This window comes from Amblyraja radiata, chromosome 9 (genome assembly GCF_010909765.2).
Source record: "Amblyraja radiata isolate CabotCenter1 chromosome 9, sAmbRad1.1.pri, whole genome shotgun sequence".
Lineage (NCBI taxonomy): Eukaryota > Metazoa > Chordata > Chondrichthyes > Rajiformes > Rajidae > Amblyraja > Amblyraja radiata.
In genome coordinates this window covers 13,582,535-13,603,018 of record NC_045964.1, presented here as the reverse complement: position 1 = coordinate 13,603,018, position 20,484 = coordinate 13,582,535, and the positions used below count along the sequence as shown (strand labels likewise).

General features: G+C 44.1%; 1 protein-coding gene across 1 annotated transcript in view; it reads right to left on the bottom strand.

Annotated features, from left to right (window-relative positions):
* Window positions 1-20,484, bottom strand: part of heatr4 (HEAT repeat containing 4) — a 44,718-nt gene that overhangs the window by 19,714 nt on the left and 4,520 nt on the right. Inside the window, exons 2-6 of the mRNA XM_033026714.1 lie at window positions 17,462-18,323; window positions 14,969-15,150; window positions 10,143-10,304; window positions 8,707-8,901; window positions 6,335-6,469 (exon numbers count right to left, since the gene is read on the bottom strand). Coding sequence (XP_032882605.1) covers window positions 6,335-6,469; window positions 8,707-8,901; window positions 10,143-10,304; window positions 14,969-15,150; window positions 17,462-18,312 — 1,525 coding nt within the window. The 5' untranslated portion in view covers window positions 18,313-18,323. The remainder of the gene's footprint in view (window positions 1-6,334; window positions 6,470-8,706; window positions 8,902-10,142; window positions 10,305-14,968; window positions 15,151-17,461; window positions 18,324-20,484) is intronic.

Below are 20,484 nucleotides of genomic sequence, written 5' to 3'. Positions count from 1 at the left end.
ACATCCCTGTCTGCATCCCCTAGAGAGTTTGAATTTGGCTGATAAAATTTGGTTAGTCAAAATTCTTGCCATAGGATTCGAGTATAAAATTCTTACCCATTTACAAAATCTATCCCCCAATTGAAACTTTTCCATTATATTAAATAAATACATCCATTCCACCTGATCAAACGCTTTTTCTGCATCTAGTGATATAACCGCTAGTTCCGTATCTCGTATTCTTTTTGAATATATAATATTAAACAAACGTCTGAGATTATGGGATGAGTAACGTTTTGGGATAAAACCTGTTTGATCATAATGTATTAATTTAGAGATCACTAAACTTAATCTCCTAGATAAGACCTTAGTTAATATTTTTTGGTCTGTATTTAAAAGGGCAATCGCTCTATATGATCCAGGATCTTCCAAATCCTTATCTACTTTAGGGATGAGTGTAATTGTGGATTCATTTAAAGATTCTGGTAATTTTCCTTGGTCATATGCATATCTATACATTATTTGTAATCTTGGGGAAATCAGATCTTGAAATTTTTTATAAAATTCTGCACTCAGGCCATCTGGGCCCGCTGCTTTTCCGTTCTTAAGCGAACTAATTGATTCTATAATATCCGACTTCCGGTTGGCGCCACGATGTGAGTGGAATCGCGCCATTACAGCTCCGAAAAAAACTGAATTTAAAACGGGGGTAAAAGGGTCAAACAAACGCACTTACCACAGGAGATCGATTGTGAACGGCTCCGGCAGCGTTTAAAAGGTGCGTGACGTCATCAGGCGCGCGATTTTAAGAAGAAATTATGACCCAGCGCTCCCCCACCCCCACCGCTGGAAAAAAAGCTACGAGAAGGGAAACTGGCCTCAGCTCGGGTGCAACTGCTGCTTCTCAAGAAGATATCTCACAGAGGAAAGCTGAAATGGAGGAACTTAAGACTACCATTCTAGGTGAGATAAAGAAGCAGAGGAAGGAGTATATGGAGGAGATAAAGAAGCAGAGGAAGGAGTATATGGAGGAGATAAAAAGTTTAAAAGCGGATATGCTGGTGTCTCACGAGAAAAATAAAGAAGATAAAGAAGACTTAATAAAACAAGTTATAACGACGGTAAAAAGTATGATGGATGAGTGGAAGGAAAAGGCTAATGCCGAGTTACAAACTCAAATTGAGGATGTAAAGGAAATAGCTGCTGGGATGGAAAGAAAGCTGGATGACAAGATAGATCCTACTATAATTTCGCTAGACCAACAAGGCGAAGCAATTAAAGAGCTAACTAAAATTGCTGAAGTGAATACTAAGGAGACCGAAAAACTCCGTGCCGAGAACAAACGCCTCTTAGAATTATTACATAAAACAAACGAGAAATGTATCGATCTGGAGGGACGCCAACGCCGTAAAAATTTGCGTATAGTTGGTCTGAGCGAAGGTCGTGAGGGGAGTCAAGATCCTCGAAAATTTGTTGCAAAACTTTTAATGGATATCTTGAATTTGGATCATGAACCCCTGTTGAGCCGTGCACATAGGGCTCTAAGACGGGCCCCTGGGATAGGTTCATCGCCCAGACAAATGATTGTAAAAGTGGCCTTTGACCATGTCTTCGAAGAAATGATGAAGATAATAATAAAAAAGAGAAACCTGAAATACGAGGGAGACAACATCAGTATTTTTAGAGACTTCCCTGCAGAAGTGGCCAAGAAAAGAGCTCTATTTAAAGAAACAAAAGGTATTCTGAGGAATGTACAGAATACTAAGAATCTGAGATATGGCTTGATGTACCCAGCAATACTGAGAGTAACTTATGATGACAAGGAATATCGTTTCGTTAAGCATACTGAAGCATTGAAATTCGCCCGAGGCATACAGCAGAAGCCAGAAGATGAAGAGAGAGAAGATGCGGAGGAAGAACCCGAGGGAGAAGGAGAGGACTGAACTTTTATCATCGACCTGTGGTTATGAAATACTCACTTAGAAGGAAGTGGAATAATGGGCATTTAGTAGTAGTTCTGTATTAATTATTAGAAAATATTTAATTATTCCATGATAATAGTATTACATATTATAGTATTAAATACAATTGATATTAGTAATTAGCAAATAGTAATATGAATAATAGAAATAATTACTAAGTACTAAGTATATAAAGTTAGTACCCCACCCCAATATATATAGCATTTGAGATAGGAGCTGGTATAATCAACATCTTTTTTTTATTAAATAAACGGAAGTCTTTAGATTAATGGCCACGTTAGTGTGGCTTTCACCTTCACATACTACACACTATACAAGTGTAGTTTCTTTTTTTTCTGAGCACCCTATTAACACCCTTTACTTTTTTTTTATTATTGATATTTCTTATTGTTTTTGTTTTTTATTGATCTTATATTATATATTATTTGAATGTAGATGTGAAGGATATTGTGTATTTAGTTTAAGAAGACATAGATGTGGATTAAGGTGGAAAGAAATTCTCATTGGATTGATGTCCGGGTGCAACGGGGAGCTGGGTGAGTCAAGAAGGCTACTCCAAAAAAAGCCGCCCTAATAGTAAAATGCATGATATAAAGGTGAAGACTGGGGGTGATGGAGTAACCTTCTGCAGTTGGAATGTAAAAGGCATTAATGAACCAATTAAAAGGGGAAAGGTATTAGCTCAGTTGAACAGATTGAAGACAGATGTCATTTTCCTTCAAGAGACTCATCTTAAAAAAGATGCTCAACATAGATTAACAGCTAAATGGATTTCTAAGGTGTATCATTCTACATTTATTCATAAATCTAGAGGAGTTGCAATAATTATTCGCAAAGGTATACCTTTCATACAAAGTTCTATTATAGAGGATAAAGAAGGCAGATATGTAATAATTACAGGGGAATTATATTCAAAAAAGGTAATTTTAATGAATATATATGCCCCTAATTTTGATAATCCATTATTTTTTAAGAAAATATTTAATAATATTCCTATATCCACTCAACACAATTTAATAATTGGAGGTGATTTAAATTGTACTTTAGATAATTATCTAGATAGATCATCCGCAAAAAGGAAAGCTGCCTCGAAATCAAGTAAATTCATAAATGCTTTTATCAATACATCTAATATTAAAGACATCTGGAGGTTAGATAACCCATCCGGACGAGAATATTCTTTTTTCTCGCCCGTACATGGAACCTATTCGAGGATAGATTATTTTTTAATAGATTCTAAATTACTTCCTTTTACGTATGATGCAAAATATCATAATATTATCATCTCGGATCATGCGCCATTAACATTTAAGATAAAATTAAAAGATATATCTAATAAAACTACTACCTGGAGATTTAACCCTCAGATATTAAAGGACAATGACTGTTGTAAATATGTGATGGATCAGATTAAATTATTTTTTGAAACTAATGATAATCCTGAAACTTCTCCATCACTATTTTGGGACACATTTAAGGCATTCATGCGTGGCGCAATAATATCCGCACAAGCACATCTCAATAAAGAAAATCGAAAAATAGAACAAAATTTAGAAAATGAGATAAAACGTCTAGATAATGAAAATATAAAACAGCCTTCCAAAGAGTTAAGTAATAAAATTGCATCAGTAAAATATAGATTAAATAAAATATATTCTAATCAAGTGATTAAACTTTTTCAACAAACTAAGCAAGTGTATTTTGAATTTGGAGATAAGCCACAAAAATTACTAGCACGACAGCTTAGAAAATTAGAAGATGAGAAGATGATACACGGAATTAGATCTGAGTATGGAAATATATTAATTACTCCAAAAGATATTAATGATAGATTTTTACAATATTATAAAAATCTTTATTCGTCAAAACTAACAGGACAAACAGATAGTATGGAAATATTTTTACAAGAATGTCAAATCAATAGCTTAGATCAGGAAGGTAGAGAATTGTTAAATGCTGAAATAACAGTAAAAGATATTATAGAACCGAGTTTAGTTTAGTTTAGTTTCATTTATTGTCTTGTGTACCGAGGTACAGTGAAAGGCTTCTGTTGCGTGCTATCCAGTCAGCAGAAAGACAATACATGAATACAAACAAGCCATTTACAGTGTATCGATACATGATAAGGGAATAACTGAAATACATAGTTTTGTTGCTCTTGGCCTTCAGTTCCTGGTTGCTTCATTACTTACCTTAGAATAAAGGGGAGGTCATTTAAGACTGAGGTGAGAAAAAAACTTTTTCTCCCAGAGAGTTGTGAATTTATGGAATTCCCTGCCACAGAGGGCAGTGGAGGCCAAATCACTGGATGGATTTAAGAGAGAGTTAGATAGAGCTCTAGGGGCGAGTGGAGTCAAGGGATATGGGGAGAAGGCAGGCACGGGTTATTGATAGGGGACGATCAGCCATGATCACAATGAATGGCGGTGCTGGCTCGAAGGGCCGAATGGCCTCCTCCTGCACCTATTTTCTATGTTTCTATGTTTCTATTACCCTTAAATGAAGTTAAGGGTGCTACACTCAGGTCAAAATGATTGTTTAAATAGTTTCTTAAACCTTAATAATCACCTCTCTATTCCCAAAAGTTTAATTGTTATAAGTGTGAACACTTATTTTCCCTTTGGAATGTAATTAACATTGAAGTGTGCTTTGTATCTCTCATTCTCTACAGTTCTTTTTTTTCTTTCTTTTCAATTGCTACACACAACTTTACTAGTTAAATGTTCTGGGGTTTTTTTAATCACTGGTTCAATTTTGGCAAGGATTCTTTGGGAAGACATCTGGCACAAGCTAAAAGTTTCCGAATGATACATTCTGAATCAGAATATGGAGAATGTAAACTGATATCTACTTTATTGATGCCATCCCTTTCACATCTACTCTCTGGCACTAAAGAATTTCAAAATAATCTGAAAGCAAAAGATTACAGATGCTGGAAATCTGAAATAAAAGCAGAAATGCTGGAAACAGTCAACATGTCAAGCAGCATCCATGGAGAGAGAAACAAGTTTAGGTTTCAGGTCAATTATCTTTTTATCTGAAGAAATATAATTGACCAGAAATGGTCAGTTTCTCTCTCCATAGATGCTGCCTGGTCTGCTAAGTATTTCAAGCTTTTTCTATTTCTATTTGAAGAATGTTTAGGCCCCGACGTTGACTCCTGCTCATCTGAGCATCTCTTGTTCACACCGTGGCTCCATCTATTATTCCTACAGAGCACATGGTATTTAATAGGACTTAGAGATTCTGTAACATGCCTTATCCATCTGGGCCAGCCTGCCATACAAGATGTTGTTAAATGCTTTACTAAAGTCCCCATGGATTATGCCACCAATCTTAGTTACTGCCTCAAAAAACTCAATTAGAATTATTGAGAGGATTTTCCCTACACTGTTTTGCTGACTCTCCTTAATCAATCTCTGGCTTTCCAAATGTACGTAAATCCAAATCTCAGCATTTTCTCCAATAATCTCCCTACCGTTGATGTAAGGTTCACTGGCCTGTAGTTACCTGGCTAATCCCTTCTGCCCTTCTTAAATAAAACAACAACATTAGCTATCCTCCGGTTTTCTGGTACATCAGCTGTGGCTAAGAAAGCTGTAAAAATCTTTGTCAGGCCCTCAGTTACCTTCTCCTTGTTTTCCATAGCAACTTGGTGCCAACCACACCTAGCCCTGGGACTTATACCCCCCCACCCCCACTCCCTTCTACTTCCTTGGTGAATACATACACAAAGTATTAATTTAGGTCTCACCATATCCCCCGGCTACACACATAGAGGGCCATTCTTCCCGAGCTACCGTTTTCTTCCTATAATCTCTGCACAATATTATGGGATTCTCCTTAATCTTCTTACCTGGGAGAGATATTTCATGGCCCAGTTTTGCTTTCCTAATCTTGTCTTAAATTCTCTTCCACATGTTTTCTATTTCTCAAGAGACTCACTCAATTCTAGTGGCCAACACATGTCATATGTTTGCTTTGTTTTTCCTATTCAATCCTTCAATAACCTTTGTCATCCAAGGTTGCCTAATCTCTTTTCCTTTCACCTTTTAGAGAACATCCTGGCTCTGAGCTCTTACAGAACTCACTTTGAAGAGACTATCACTGCCAGCTGTTTCACTGGCGAATATCTGCTCCTAATTTACTTTGTCAGGTCCTCTCTTATGCTGAGATCAGCCTTCCCCACCAATTTAGGACAAGGACCAACTTTATCCTATTCCAGAACTACCATTCTCATTGACACCAAGGATTGCAAGTTAGTTGTCTCAGACAAGGATATCAACAGGCACACATTGAGCATCTATAACAATGCAACACAGCAATGGAATTTAGATGGTTTGAGTTTTTTAGATATACAAGTGAAATAAAACCTGTGTCTTGTTCCAGATTTGGTCGCTCAAGTGCTCCTGAGGCACACGTTGCCAGGGCATTGAGCTGAACTTGACTGTGTATTGCTCTCAGGTCTCTTTCCAGTTCTTCCACAGTGATGTCCTGCCAATGAGAATCTAGGAACAGGAACACATATTACAAGTGTACATTACAAAACAACCCTTGAACCTTAGCACCATATCATGTGTGATGGGGTTATACGCTCAGCAAGGTCAAGAAGCAAGACAGGAAGAAATATATCCAGATTCACATGTTTCATGGGTATTGGTTTGCATCAGGTTATAAATTCCTGAGGAGCCAACTCCCTACTGATGGACAGGTATCCCAACTTTCACCATTTGTTCCTTGGGTATTGATCTTTACTGGAGTGTGGGTTTTTCCCTCAGCATTTCACCAGTCCTCAAAGTATGAGTATAGGAGCAAAGAGGTCCTTCTGCAGTTGTACATGGTCCTGGTGAGACCACATCTGGAGTATTGTGTGCAGTTTTGGTCTCCTAATTTGTGGAAGGACATTCTTGCTATTGAGGGAGTGCAGCATAGGCTAATTCCCAAGGTTAATTCCCGGGATGGCGGGACTGTCATATGATGAAAGAATGGAATGACTGGGCTTGTATTCACTGGAATTTAGAAGGATGGGAGGGTATATTATAGAAACATATAAAATTATTAAGGGATTGGACAGGGATTAGATGCAGGAAACAAATCCTGATGTTGGGGGAGTCCAGAACCAGGGGCCACAGTTTAAGAATAAGGGGTAGGCCATTTAGAATTGAGGCGAGGAAAAACTTTTTCACCCAGAGAGTTGTGAATTTGTGGAATTCTCTGCCTCAGAAGGATGCATTCAAAATAGAATTAGATAGAGCTCTTAGGGCGAGAGAAATCAAGGGATATGAGGAGAAGGCAGGAACGGGGTACTAAATGTGGATGATCAGCCATGATCACGTTGAATGGCGGTACTGGCTCGAAAGGCCGAATGCCTATGTTTCTTAAGCCAATTGCTATCCTGAAGAAGGGTCTCGACCCGAAACGTCACCCACTTCTTCTCTCCAGAGATGCTGCCTGTCCCGCTGAGTTACTCCAGTATTTTGCGTCTACCTTCTGTTGTGCTAACCAGGGACCCCCCCTCAACAATCTATGCCCCCCTCCCGCCCCAGGATTGTACAGCCTCTTGAGAATTGACTTTTGGGGTAACCTGTAGTTTAGTAGTCAGACCTGCTAAGCGTACTCCAGTTAATCAATACTTGCAAATGCTAATTCTTGAGGACACTAGAGTTTATTCCCCAACAAGAATCTGTGACTTTCTTGACTTCCCTGTCTCCGTATTAACGTTTAAGGGCCTGTCCCACTTGGCCGTCATTTGTGGGTCATTTATGCGACATAATTTACACGTCACGACACACAACGCGCGCGTCGTGACGTGCACGTGATGCGCGCATGGTGTGCATTATGCGTGCATGGTGCATGGTGACGTAGGCAGTGATGCACGGTCGCGCGGCGCCCCAGGACTTTTGGGATGTACAAAATCTTTGCGCGCCATCTGCGTGACGCTCAAATGATGCCCAAGTGGGACAGGCCCTTTAGTGGCCAAAATCATTGTCAGCCCAAGAGTTTCCCGTCAACCTTGACTGCAACTGCTCTCATTCTTAAGGACTCCATCCTATTCTCCCCATTTCTCCATCGTTTCTACTCCCAACAATTATCTTTTTTAATCCTGACTTCACCACAGTTGAGAGAGCTCTCAATCACACACGCTCTCGCTTGTTGTCCCGTCATTGCAAACATTTCCATCATTCTTCTTTCACCTCCTCCTTCCAGGAACCTGAGCATCATTATTTTCTGGGTAGGAAGGAACTGCAGGTGCTGGTTTAAACCAAAGATAGATACAAAATGCTGGAGTAACTCAGCGGGACAGGCAGCATCTCGGGAGAGAAGGAATGGGTGACGAGTCGGGTTGAAACATTTCCTACATTCAAGTTTACTAATCCAGAAGATTACGTCAGAACTAGATTTAAAAGCTAAATAAATCTGGATTAAAATGAAATGAATCATGTGAAGTACATTAGACCATGAAGCTACTGAGACGGCCACAATCTAATGGGTTCCCTTGCTCTGGAGACCAATTCTTGCTGTCTGATACCTGACCCCAGGCCCACAGTTCTTTCATTATACTGAGGGCACTCTCATCATTTTGTGTGGTGCAGTCACACACTAGGTGAATGGATGTGAAGCCCAAGCAGCAGTCAGAGCCTGTTGGATGTATGATATCTAATTCCCTCATGAACACTATGGGGTGAATGAAAGGGGGTAAATTAGTAGGCTAATTCACCAACTTCCTTCTGAACACTAAACTCACATATGCGTGAAGTTTTAATCCACTCCGTGACCATGTTGTGTATTATTTGCAGGTTTTCATGCTTCTTGAAAGATTTTCTCATTGGTTTGTCGATGAGTCCGTAGTCTGGTGGTCTCAGTCCTTTCTCCATGGTATAATCAGCCATAGTGGGCAGGGCTGTCCACCTCCTCAGGCCTCGGAACAACTTTGCAGGTTCTACATGGATAAAGATGGAGTCGCTGTTTGTACTGGCTTTCTGGTTGCAACAAGTGGGCAAGATTTACATGTTGTTGCATTTTATCAAAGATTGCTCCATATCTTTAACCCTTCCACCACTAATCTTCCATCTAACCACCCTGAGCCCCATTACAAGGAACTGCAGATGCTGGAATCAAGCAAAACACAAAGTGCTGAATGAACCCGAACCTGAACAAAGGCCCGAACCCGAACCTGAACAAAGGCCCAAACCCGAAACGTCACCCGTTCCTTTTTCTCCACAGATGCTGCCTGACCCGCTGAGTTACTCCAGCACTTTATGTCTAACCACAGGCGACTTGCTGGTTCTTTAACTGCTGGAAGAACTCAGCGGCTCAGGCAGCATCTGTGGAGGGAAGGGACAGGTGACATTTTGGGTCGGGACCTTCTTCTATCCCTTCTAATTGTGCCTATCCCCTTTATTTCTTTCCTGGTTTGTGATAACTCATAGAGTTTGGCTTCTTCTTTGCTGCTAGCTTAAGCTGGACAACACAGCAACTCTACCATCATCATTATTACATGGGAGATGTAAACCTGCATAAATGACTGGGTTGTTCACAGGTAGGCAGCGGACATCGAGTCCAATTCACATGACCATGTTTTAGGGGGGTGGGAGATTGCAACCTTCACGTGGTCCTCCCTGTTTCGATGAATGCAATCAACCTGGCGTGCACAATCATGTAAGATCAAATAGAACAAGTTGCTCTACAACTTTAGGCTGTGCACGCCATACACAAGAAGGAGACCACGTTTTAGGGAAGACTTGCTTCCTGTTGAAAGGTTGGTGAAGTTATAATTGAAAGCACTGCACGAGCTTTAAAAAGGGAATTTAAACATAGTTACAGGTGGGGAGGGGCAATGGTGGGGAAACATATTCAGGACACTGGAGAGAGAGAAGGGAATTAGGACTAATCATGGCTAATTAAATAACATTAAAGAACTAGAAACACAAGGGACTGCAGATGCTGGAATTGAGTAAAACAAAGTTCTGGAGGAACTCAGTGGGTTGAGCAGCATGTGTGGATGGAATGGACCTGAAGAAGGGTCCCGACCCAAAATGTTGTCTGTCCATAAACACAATTACGGATAGTCCATCTGGAAAATGGAGGCTGCGGAAGTGATCTGCTCAGTCCTCCAGCATTGAGCTGAGAACCCTTTACCACTCCGATACTCTGAATGACAAAACATGAGGTAGTTTGAACCTGGAGGTGGGAGCTGTTGATCTTGGTTCTCTTTGCACTCTGACCATTTCCCGGGCAGCTGAGGGAATTGATCCTGGAGTTGCTTCTGATACTCTGACAGGTTGTCCAAGATGATTCGCTCTTTGTATTTCTCGCCGTGGTGGTGAACAATTCCTGATGACCCTAAATTGAAAGAAAAGAGATTCGAATTTAGTAATTGGAACAGCTATAATTCAATTCTCCAAACCCTTCCTGCCTTTAGTCACTCAAATAGAATGGGACAAAGACACGATGTACATTCACTCTGGTTCAATAAGTCAGATTCCTACTTCTTCCCTAACATTGTCCTTTCCCTCTCCCCAATACCCACTAACCTCATTCTACAGCTTCATGGCACTCTGGGGAGTTCAGGATTTCTTGGTGTCCCAGTATGTGAAGCCTTCTCTCATTCAATGACGATGGTCACGTCAGTGACATCCACGCAAGATGAGTGAGGCAATACAACACCAAACCATTCCACTCTCACTGGTGGCTCACATTCTCCTTTGAAAAATCTCCCCACAATGGTCCTCCCTGTGTCAATGAGGCCAAACCCATAACTTTGAACCCAGCTCTGTTCCAATACAAAAAAAGGAAAGAGGAACAGGTTCAGTACTGGTGATAGTGGACATAGTAGGCCCCTCTCGGTCATGATTGACCATGGGTGATGCATCCTGGCCGGATGCAAGCCTGGGTGATGTCATATGGAGGACAGGCTGTTGCCCATGCAGCACGTCCCCTCCTCCCCACGTCGCTGATCGATCCAAAGGAACAGCAGGGCCGTTACAGTTTGGCACCAGCGCCGTCGCAGGAGTGGCCAGAGCGAGGTTGTACACAACGACGAACTGCCTTAGGGGCTCCGACTCTGGATTTTCTTGAGGTTTACTCCTGGAGCCTTTTCCATGACTGGATATGGCCACAAGGCAGCGGAGGTTTTAAATCAGAGTTTTCCCTCTCCTAGAAGGACTGCTTTCCCAGGCTGACAAGTCCCATCTGCCTGAGACTTGTGGGGGTGGGAGCGTCTACCTTCCCGTGCAGGTCTATAGCACCTGCCCACTGCCCCCATAGTGGACAACAAGAAAAGAAAACACAGATATGGTGAATATTATAAAAACTACAATTGTAAAATATTGCAATTTTGACTTGACTGTGCTGTATGACCCTATGACCACTCTGGCTTAGATGGGACAAAATATGTCAACTGTCCAAATGCACACAGAATTCCCACAGACCAATGTCCTCTGAATTGAGGCTTTAATTACCTTCAGGTTGGAGTTGGTGGGTTCGCTGTGTTTTTTTAGGGAGCTTTTCTTCAGCCAACCTGCTGTACTGCCATGGCAGAGCTTGGAATAAAATGTTTGTTTCAGGAGTCTGGTGGTGAGCATGCTTCCCAAAAAAAATGCAACAACGCCACCTGGTTATATCCGTTGGACAGGCTATGCTGCTCGCATGCTGGGCACCAAACTCGTGAAATGGACACTTTGCTCCCAACTCTGTCACGGGAAAAATATTATGCTGGGACTGTTTCCATGGAGCACAGGAGGCTGAGCAGTGACCTTATAGAGGTTTACAAATTCATAAAGTCTTAAACTAGACTTCCCCAGGGTTGGGAAGTCTTAAACTAGAGGGCACTGGTTTAAGGTGAGAAGGGGAAAAAATGAAGAGAGACCCGTGGAGCAATTTTTTCACACAGAGTTTGGTGGGTATATGGAGTGAGCGGCCAATGGAAGTGGTCAAGTTGTGTGCAATGATCAATTCCAGAAGACATTTAGACAGGTGCAAGGATAGGAAAGGTTTAGAGGGACATGAGACATGTGCAGCAAATGAGACCAGCTCAGATAGGCAACTTGGTCAGCATGGATCATCTTCTTATCGAGTCCACACACAAGATTAGAAGTTGTTCAGCCAGAGCAAAACACACTTCTCGGCATCTGCGCAATGGCGTCTGTCTTGCGCTTCTTGTACTTCTTGTGCGTGGTGATGGAAATATTGGTGGATTGGGGTCGCTCTTTCCTTGACCCCGTCAGCATGGCTGAATTTGCCCAAAGGGCCCATTTCCTTTACCTTATGGATTAATCCTATTTTTGACTATAATTACTTTAAAACTAATACTATTATTGGTTGCTGGTCCCAAAATGCTCCCCCACTGACACTTCAGTCACTTGCCTGGCCTCACTTCTGAAGAGGAGGTCCAGTGTCACCTCCCCTTTGTGGGGCTAGCCATATATTGCTTGAGAAGGTAAGCAAACGCAATGATAGCATTTAATTCATGCAGGCTAGAATACAAAAACAGAAATATAATGCTGAGGCACTAAAAGGTACTGGTCAGGCTGCATTTGGAGCATTGTGAGCAATTGTGGGCACCATATCTGAGGAAGGATGGTCTGGGTCCGGAGAGGGTCCAGGGCAGGTTTACAAGAATGATCCCAGGAAAGAGTGGGTTAATATATGATGAGCATTTCATGGCACTGGGCATCTACTCGCTGGAGTTTAGATGGATGATTTAAACTTACCGAATAGTGAAATACTTGGATAGAATGGATGTGGAGAGGTTGTTTGCAGTAGTGGGAGAGTCTAGGACTAGAGGTCATAGCCTTAGAATTAAAGGATGTTCCGTTAGGAAGGAGATGAGGAGGAATTACTTTAGTCAGAGGGTGATGAATCCGTGGAATTCTTTGCCATAGAAGGCTGTGGAGGCCATCAATAGATATTTTTAAGGCATAGATAGATAGATTCTTGATTGGTACGGATGACAGGGGTTATGGGGAGAAGGCAAATGGGGTTAAGAGGGAGAGATAGATCAGCCATGATTGGATGGTGGAGTAGACTTGATGGGCCGAATGGCTTAATTCTGCTCTTGTCACTGATGACATGAGAAATCTTTCTTGGATACATATATCAAATTCAACCGCACCCAAGCACTTAGCACTACAGCAGTCCCAGGAAATATTTGGGAAATTAAAATAGAATACTATTACAACCTATTTGTACAATACTATTTGTGATTGTTCCAATAATTCCCATTGATTGTTAGAGGCCCATCGTACAATCCCATCAAGGTGATCACCCGCTTTTTTCCCCTGAGTTCCACCCATGGACAAACCCCCAGGAATATCCTCTCTAAGTACGGCCGTGATGGTTTCCCTAATCAAACACCCAACTCCCGTCTTCTCCCACCTCCACCTTTAGTTTAGTTTAGAGATACAGCGCTGAAACAGGCCCTTCGGCCCACCGGGTCCACGCCGACCAATGATCCCCGCACACTAACTCTATCCGACACACACTAGGGACAATTTTTACATTTACCAAGCCAATTAACGTACAAACCTGTACGTCTGGAGTGTGGGAGGAAACTGAAGATCTCGGGGAAAAGTCACGCAGATCACGGGGGGGATGTACAAACTCTGTACAGATAGCACTAGTAGTTGGGATTGAACCAGGGTCTCCGGTGCTGCATTCGCTCTAAGGCAGCAACTCTACCGCTGCACAACCGTGACCTCTATCGATCTTGCAGCATCTATACCCTGGAACACTGAGCTGCCAGTCCTGAACCTTTCCTCAGCCATATTTCTGTTTTGGCTACTATATACGTCCCATGTATCTATCCAGGTCCTGAGTTCTGCCCTGCTTGTCAAGCTTATCACATTGAAATCAATGCTTTTTAGTCTTCCAGACCTCCCTTGCTCTCTGTCCTGCACCTGCCTGTCAGGTCGACTGAACTTGCTTGCTTTAAGTTCTATATTTGCCTCAGCTACCTCAAGTGCCACACAGCTGAATTGGATTACTCTCCACTATCAGACGAGATTAAACCTTTATGAGCATCTTCAGCAAATCTTTGCCAGGATATTGATCCCCCTTCAGTTCAGGAGCAACCCATCCTTCTTGTACAGGTCATCTCTGCTCCAGAAGAGATCCAAAGCCACCAGCTCCTCAGTCATGCATGCACCTGATCTATCCACACATTCACCTGCCCTATCCACCCTCACTAGCAAATGGCACCAGGAATAGTCCATAGATTATAACCACCATTGATGTCCTGCTTTTTAACCTTCTTCTTAACTGCCTATATTAACATTGCAGCCGCCCATCCCTTTTTCTACCTCTGTTATTGGAACTAAAAATCTACTGCTCACCATGAAATCATGTTTTCTGGTTATAGAAAACTTTGCCAAGAAGAAAAAATTCTCACTATCTCTCCTATCCATGCCCTTCACAATGTTGTACACCACATCCAAGTTCCCCTTGAGCCTCCTTTGCACCAAAGAATACAAATAGAGCTATGATCGTCTTTTCTCACAGCTGTAATGCTCCATACCAGTGTAGTAGGCCCCTCTCGGTCATGACTGACCATGGGTGATGCACCCCTCCAGATTATTAACTGCATTTAAACTGTACAATGAGATTTGAACATGGGTCCTGGGATTTTGAGTCCAAAATTCAGGATTACAAATCCAACACTCCAATCCAAGTGCAAGTAGGTTGCAGATTTTAGCCTGTTGTCTGTGTACATTCAAACCAACCAAATCAGTGTTGGTGAAGGAAGCCTTTGTTACACAACCAACACAAGCCTGCAGGCACCTCAAGTGGTGTACACCTCTGGTGGAAACAATACATAGGTGGTAGACGGAGAGAACGGGCCAGTTAAATTATGGGTTGCAGACATTAAATGGCATGAGGTCACGATAACCAACAGGCCACACTGGATTGGATCATCTATTGCAAGGGGAATTTGATATTTCTAGTTTGGGCCTGCAGTGCTTCAGATTATGAATGGGTGTATAAGCACAGTGCCTGCCCTCTCTGGTTACCAGCATAAAGTTCCTGCTCAAAGACGTTCTCTGTGTAATAGACGTATTTCCCAAGCTTTGAGGTCACCATGGTCTTCGGCTTTGGAGGAGGTGTCATGTGCTTCACTGTCAGGTTGGCTGCTGTCCAGTTTACTGCTCCAGGCTCCTGCACAATGTCCTTGTGCAGTTCATGTCCCGGAACCCTGCAGAGAGACAATCGGACAAAGACGTGAAACAACACGTGCTGGCAATCAATATTTTGTTCTGCTGCAGGAGAGTAAATGCTCCCACTCCCTGACACCAAGTGCCCATTTCAGCTTAGTCCAGTTTAGAGATACAGATGAAACAGATGTGCCATCGAGTCCACGCTGACCTCCTGTTGCCTCCACTGAACTCATTTCAGCATTGCCTCATTCCTCACCACTGTCCGACTACCACCCCTCCTGGCCAGACCATCAAAGACCCATGTGCCTGAGATACTCTCCAGAATTTCCCCGCAGTGCTAGCATATGGCCAAAAATGTCATGACTGAGGGCTGGGGGTGAGGTTGGCAGAGATAGTTATGCGGAGGAGTGGTGCCATGGTTCCACCATTCCCGTCCACATACTCCTAGCAGAGGAGTAACTGCAGAGGAGAGATGGCCAGCAGCTAGGCACCACGCTGTAAACAAGAGGCCATGTGCTCTGCAGGACAAGGAAGGACAGCTAGGGACTCAATCCTCATGTTATTTTCAATTTTTTGTTATAATCTTACATTTCAGGACAGTTCTTCCCTGATTTTTCTCTCCCTCTTTTCGTAAATACTGGAATCACAATTGCTGCACTCTAATCAGGCTATAAGACTGATAAACGGACTTTGCCCCCTGCCAAAGTATCGCGCACCAACCACCAACCTGGACACACTGCAGCAGAGCCACTGTCGTGCCGCTGCCGATCGGAACGCCTGTTGATGTTTAGTAGAGAGTAGAGTGTTTAATTTGTTCATGATATATGTATTTTTATTTCTATTTATTTTTTACTGCACACTGAATGGACACTGGTTGAGCAACGTTTTTTTGTTTCCTCTGGGTATGTGAGTACTCAGGAAAATGACAATAAAGATATACTATACTATAATCTACAGTAACAATTCCAGAATCCATAGATCTTTGGAAGATGCTAAGAGGGTTCACCTCTGTGGTCACCTCATCCAGAACTCAGGGAGTTTCATCATTGGGTTGTTGGGATTTATCAACAGTTAATCTCATCGTTGTCTAATTTTATTAATACTGGATCCTTTCAATCCCTCACACTTGTTAGACTCTGGTCCTCCAGTGCGATCATCAGTTTTTTTTGTGTGATCTTCATCTATGAAAACTAAATTATTTAATTATTTTGTCCTCTTCATTAATTCTTCTTTCTCTGATTGTAAGGGGCCTAACGGTGTCCCCTTTTCATTTTTATGTTTCTAGTCAGTTTCCTCTCGTGTTCCTCCCAATTCCCGATGTTCCAATCAACCTCATTGCGGCCCTTGCATTTTTCACTGCAGCTGTAACATCACATTCTGCCCCATGTTTGGCGCTGCCGTAATACATGTGTGGTATGATCTGCCTAGAAAGCACTAAAAAACTAACATCTTTCACTGTATCTCAGGACATGTGACAATAGTACACCAATACCCAATATTCTATTTTGCCTTGGATAGACACAAAATGCTGGAGTAACTCAGCAGGACAGGCAGCATCTCTGGAGAGAAGGAATGGGTGACTTCAGAATTAAGGGACAGAAGTTTAGGGGTAACATGAGGGGGGACTTCTTTACTCAGATTGTGGTGGCGGCAGGTTCGTTGGTATCATTTAAAAATAAATTGGATAGGCATATGGATGAGAAGGGAATGGAGGGTTATGGTATGAGTGCAGGCAGATGGGACTAAGGGAAAAAAGTTGTTCGGCACGGACTTGTAGGGCCGAGATGGCCTGTTTCCGTGCTGTAATTGTTATATGGTTATATGGTAACGTTTTGGGTCGAGACCCTTCTTCAAACTAGTCAGGGGAAAGTGAAACGAGAGATATAGACTGTGATCTAGAGATATATAGAACAAATTAATGAAAGTAATGATGATAAAGGAAACAGGCCATTGTTAGCTATTTGCTAGGTGAGAACGGGAACCCGGTGTGACTTGGGTGGGGGAGGGATGGAGAGAGGGGGGATGCAAGGGTTAGTTGAAATATGAGAAGCAAAATATGAGATGCTGTTCCTCCAATTTGGGATTAGCCTCACTCTGACAATAGAGCAGGCCTAGGACATAAATGTCAGTGTGGGAATGTGAAGGGGAATTAAAGTGGTTGGCAACCGGGAGATCGGGTAGGTCCAGGCGGACTGAGCGAAGGTACTCAGCAAAACAATCACCTAGTTCACTTTCTCAATTTCTTGGTCCTCCATTGCTGAACGACCTGTGGGGGATTTCAGTGCCCTGATAAAGGCAGTACAGAACGGGTCTGTCTTTAGCTGGACACATGTAGCGTGGCATTAGTACCTGTAGTAGGTAGTCAGTGGGGTTCTGGTCACCTTTCTCACCACAGCTGCCTGGGATTCCTGGGGTCTGACTTGTTCGTAGCGACTGAAGTCGTCTGGTGTCATGGTCTCGTCTTTTACGAGGGCGTAGACGTGGGCAGCGCCATAGTGATGGTGCAGAAGCCCCTCCAACCTGGTTTTCGATGGCCCCTTGGGCATCTGCTTGGTCACCAGCCACTGTGCTGTCCTCTTGCTCAGCTTCTTCATCAGGTACTCGTCCCATTGCTCGGGCTGCTTCTGGGAGCCGAGAGGACTCTCCGCTGCCTTCAGGGGCGAGGCCCGATCCTGAGCCACTGCTTGGTCGGGCAGTGCAAGGCTTCGGCTGCTCACCAAAGGGGCCGGTGTGGTGGACGGCACAGCTGCCTTGAGCTTGCCTCCGGAACCCCTGTGCGACTCACAGCAAACCTGCACCTTCCTGTCACTCGCTGCGCCTTGCTTGAACTTTCCCCTGGTGACCCTTGGGCGGTGAGATCTCCGGTCTAGTTGGCTGGGCGCGACTGATCCCGGGGGTGTGACGGCCTTGAAGAGATCAAAGATGTTGCCGTCGCTCCTCTCCTTGAGCGGCAGCCCATAAAGCGGCATGGAATTGACAACATCTTTGGCGAAGCGTAGGTTCAGCGCCACACTTTTCACGTATCTCTCATGCAGCAGCTGCCTGTGCTTGGGGGGCGGAAGCTCTTCGTCCGTCGGAGGGGTGATGGTCTCCCGACCTTGGCTGGGATCAGTGGCCTCCACTTCCAGGGGTTGAACGGCAGGTTCATCTGTTGTGGGGCACTGGGAGCTCGGGTGGGATTCATCTTGCGACTTGTCCATCGCTGTTAGCCCTGCACGAGAAGAGACGATAACAGGTGTAAGTTGTGGCACAGGGAGTGAATTGCGACACGGGCCTCCCTGCTTTTACCTATGACATTGTGGAAGTATCCACACTAATCCTATTTTCAGCATTCAATTCCCGGCACTGGGCAGGTAGGAAAAGAGAGAAAAGGACAGAAGGGTAATTTGAAACTGGAGAATTTGGTGTTCATGCTGATGGACTGTAGACTACCCATGTGGAATATGAAGTGCTGTTCCAACAGTAATGAAGCCTCACCTACAGACGCTTTCAGTCCCCAATGGGCCCTCTTTTTTCTGGTTACCCTCTTGCCCTAAATATATCGATCTATCTATCTATCTATCTATCTATCTATCTATATTACTAAATGTCTGTTCTTGACCGGTTTTGGCCATCTGTACTGCAATTTCTGAGAGAACGCCGCCACCTACGGCCGTCATTTTTGGCCACCTTGCTCAGAGCCCCCCTCCGCCGTATGTGTGCCAAGGATTTTTCCTGTTGATGAAAAATGACAGAGATATTAATGTTTTTACAAAATTCACCATTCTCTCTGCTGCCCCCCGCTGGAGGCAGGGGAAGGGACTATAAAACCAGGAAGTGGTGTGCCTCAATTAGTCTCTGCAAGCTGGAGCTCTGTCAATTAGTCTCTGTCACTCTGAGCTCTGAATGACACTGAAAAATGTTTACAGCACTGTGAGTACCCTTAATTTGGTTTGAAAATTAAAATAGTTAGTTTGCAGTAAAAAAGCACTGCCTGCAAATGGTTGTTTGGGTTGAATTAAAAAGGCACTCTCTCTCTCTCCCCACATCTCTCCCTATCCCTCTCTCTTTCTCTCCCCCCTCGCCTCTCCTCTCTCCCACCCCTCTCCTCTCTTCCCCCTCTCCTCTCTCCCCCCTCTCCCCCCTCTCCTCTCTCCCTCCCCCTCCCTCTCCCCCCCTCCTGAATTAAAAAGGCACGCTCTCTCTCTCTCTCCCCTCCTCTCTCTCCCCACCTCTCTCCCTATCCCTCTCTCTTTCTCTCTCCCCCTCCCCTCTCCCCCTCCCTCTCCTTTCCCCCCTCTCTCTCTCCCCTTTTCCCTCCCCTCCATCCCCTCCCCCACCATCCCTCCCCTAAACCCCCCTCCCCTCCACACACCCCTACCCCCTTCCCTCCACCTCCCTCCCTGCTCCCCACCTCTCCCCCTCCCTCCATCTCACCCCTCTCTCAGCACACCTCTCTCTCCCCCCTCTCTCCTCCCCCCCACCCCCCTCCATCCCCTCCCCCACCCTCCCTCCCTCCCCTAAACCCCCGACCCTCCACCCTCCCCTCCCCGCTCCCCCCTCTCAGCACCCCCTCTCGTCGCCATCTCTCTCTCCTCCCCTCCTCCCCACCTTTCCCCCCTCACCCACCCTCCCTCGTTATCCTCCTCTCCACCCGCCACCTATCCCTCTTGCCCCTCTCCTCATGTGTCTCTGTCTCTGCCCCTTCTCTCTCTCCCTCACTCTCTAGCTTTTCGCCCCCCCCCCTCCCCCCCCTCCTCTAGATGTGACTGCAAGTTGGGGGCTATGCGTCAGTAGATAGGGTGGTTATGGGGTAAAAGGAGCAAATTAATAATATTAATATAATATCAAGGGGGGTAATTAGCGTGAGTGCGGGGGGGGGGGGGGCGGGGGATAGTTAGTGTGTGACGCTGCATGCCGCCTCCCCCCCCCACAACCGCACGTTGGAGGAACAGACCCAACGGGTCTGCACTTGGTCTAGTATATTACTAAAAGTCTGTTCTTGGCCGGTTTTGGCCATCTGTGCTGCGATTTCCGAGAGAACGCCGCCACCTACGGCCGTCATTTTTGGCCACCTTGCTCAGAGCCCCCCTCTGCCATATGTGTGCCAAGGATTTTTCCTGTCGATGAAAAATGACAGAGATATTACTGTTTTTACAAAATTCCCCATTCTCTCTGCTGCCCCCGCTGGAGGCAGGGGAAGGGACTATAAAACCAGGAAGTGGTGTGCCTCAATTAGTCTCTGCAAGCTGGAGCTCTGTCAATTAGTCTCTGTCACTCTGAGCTCTGAATGACACTGAACAAATGTCTACAGCACTGCGAGTACCCTTAATTTGGTTTGAAAATGAAAATATAGTTAGTTTGAAGTAAAAAAGCACTGCCTGCAATTGGTT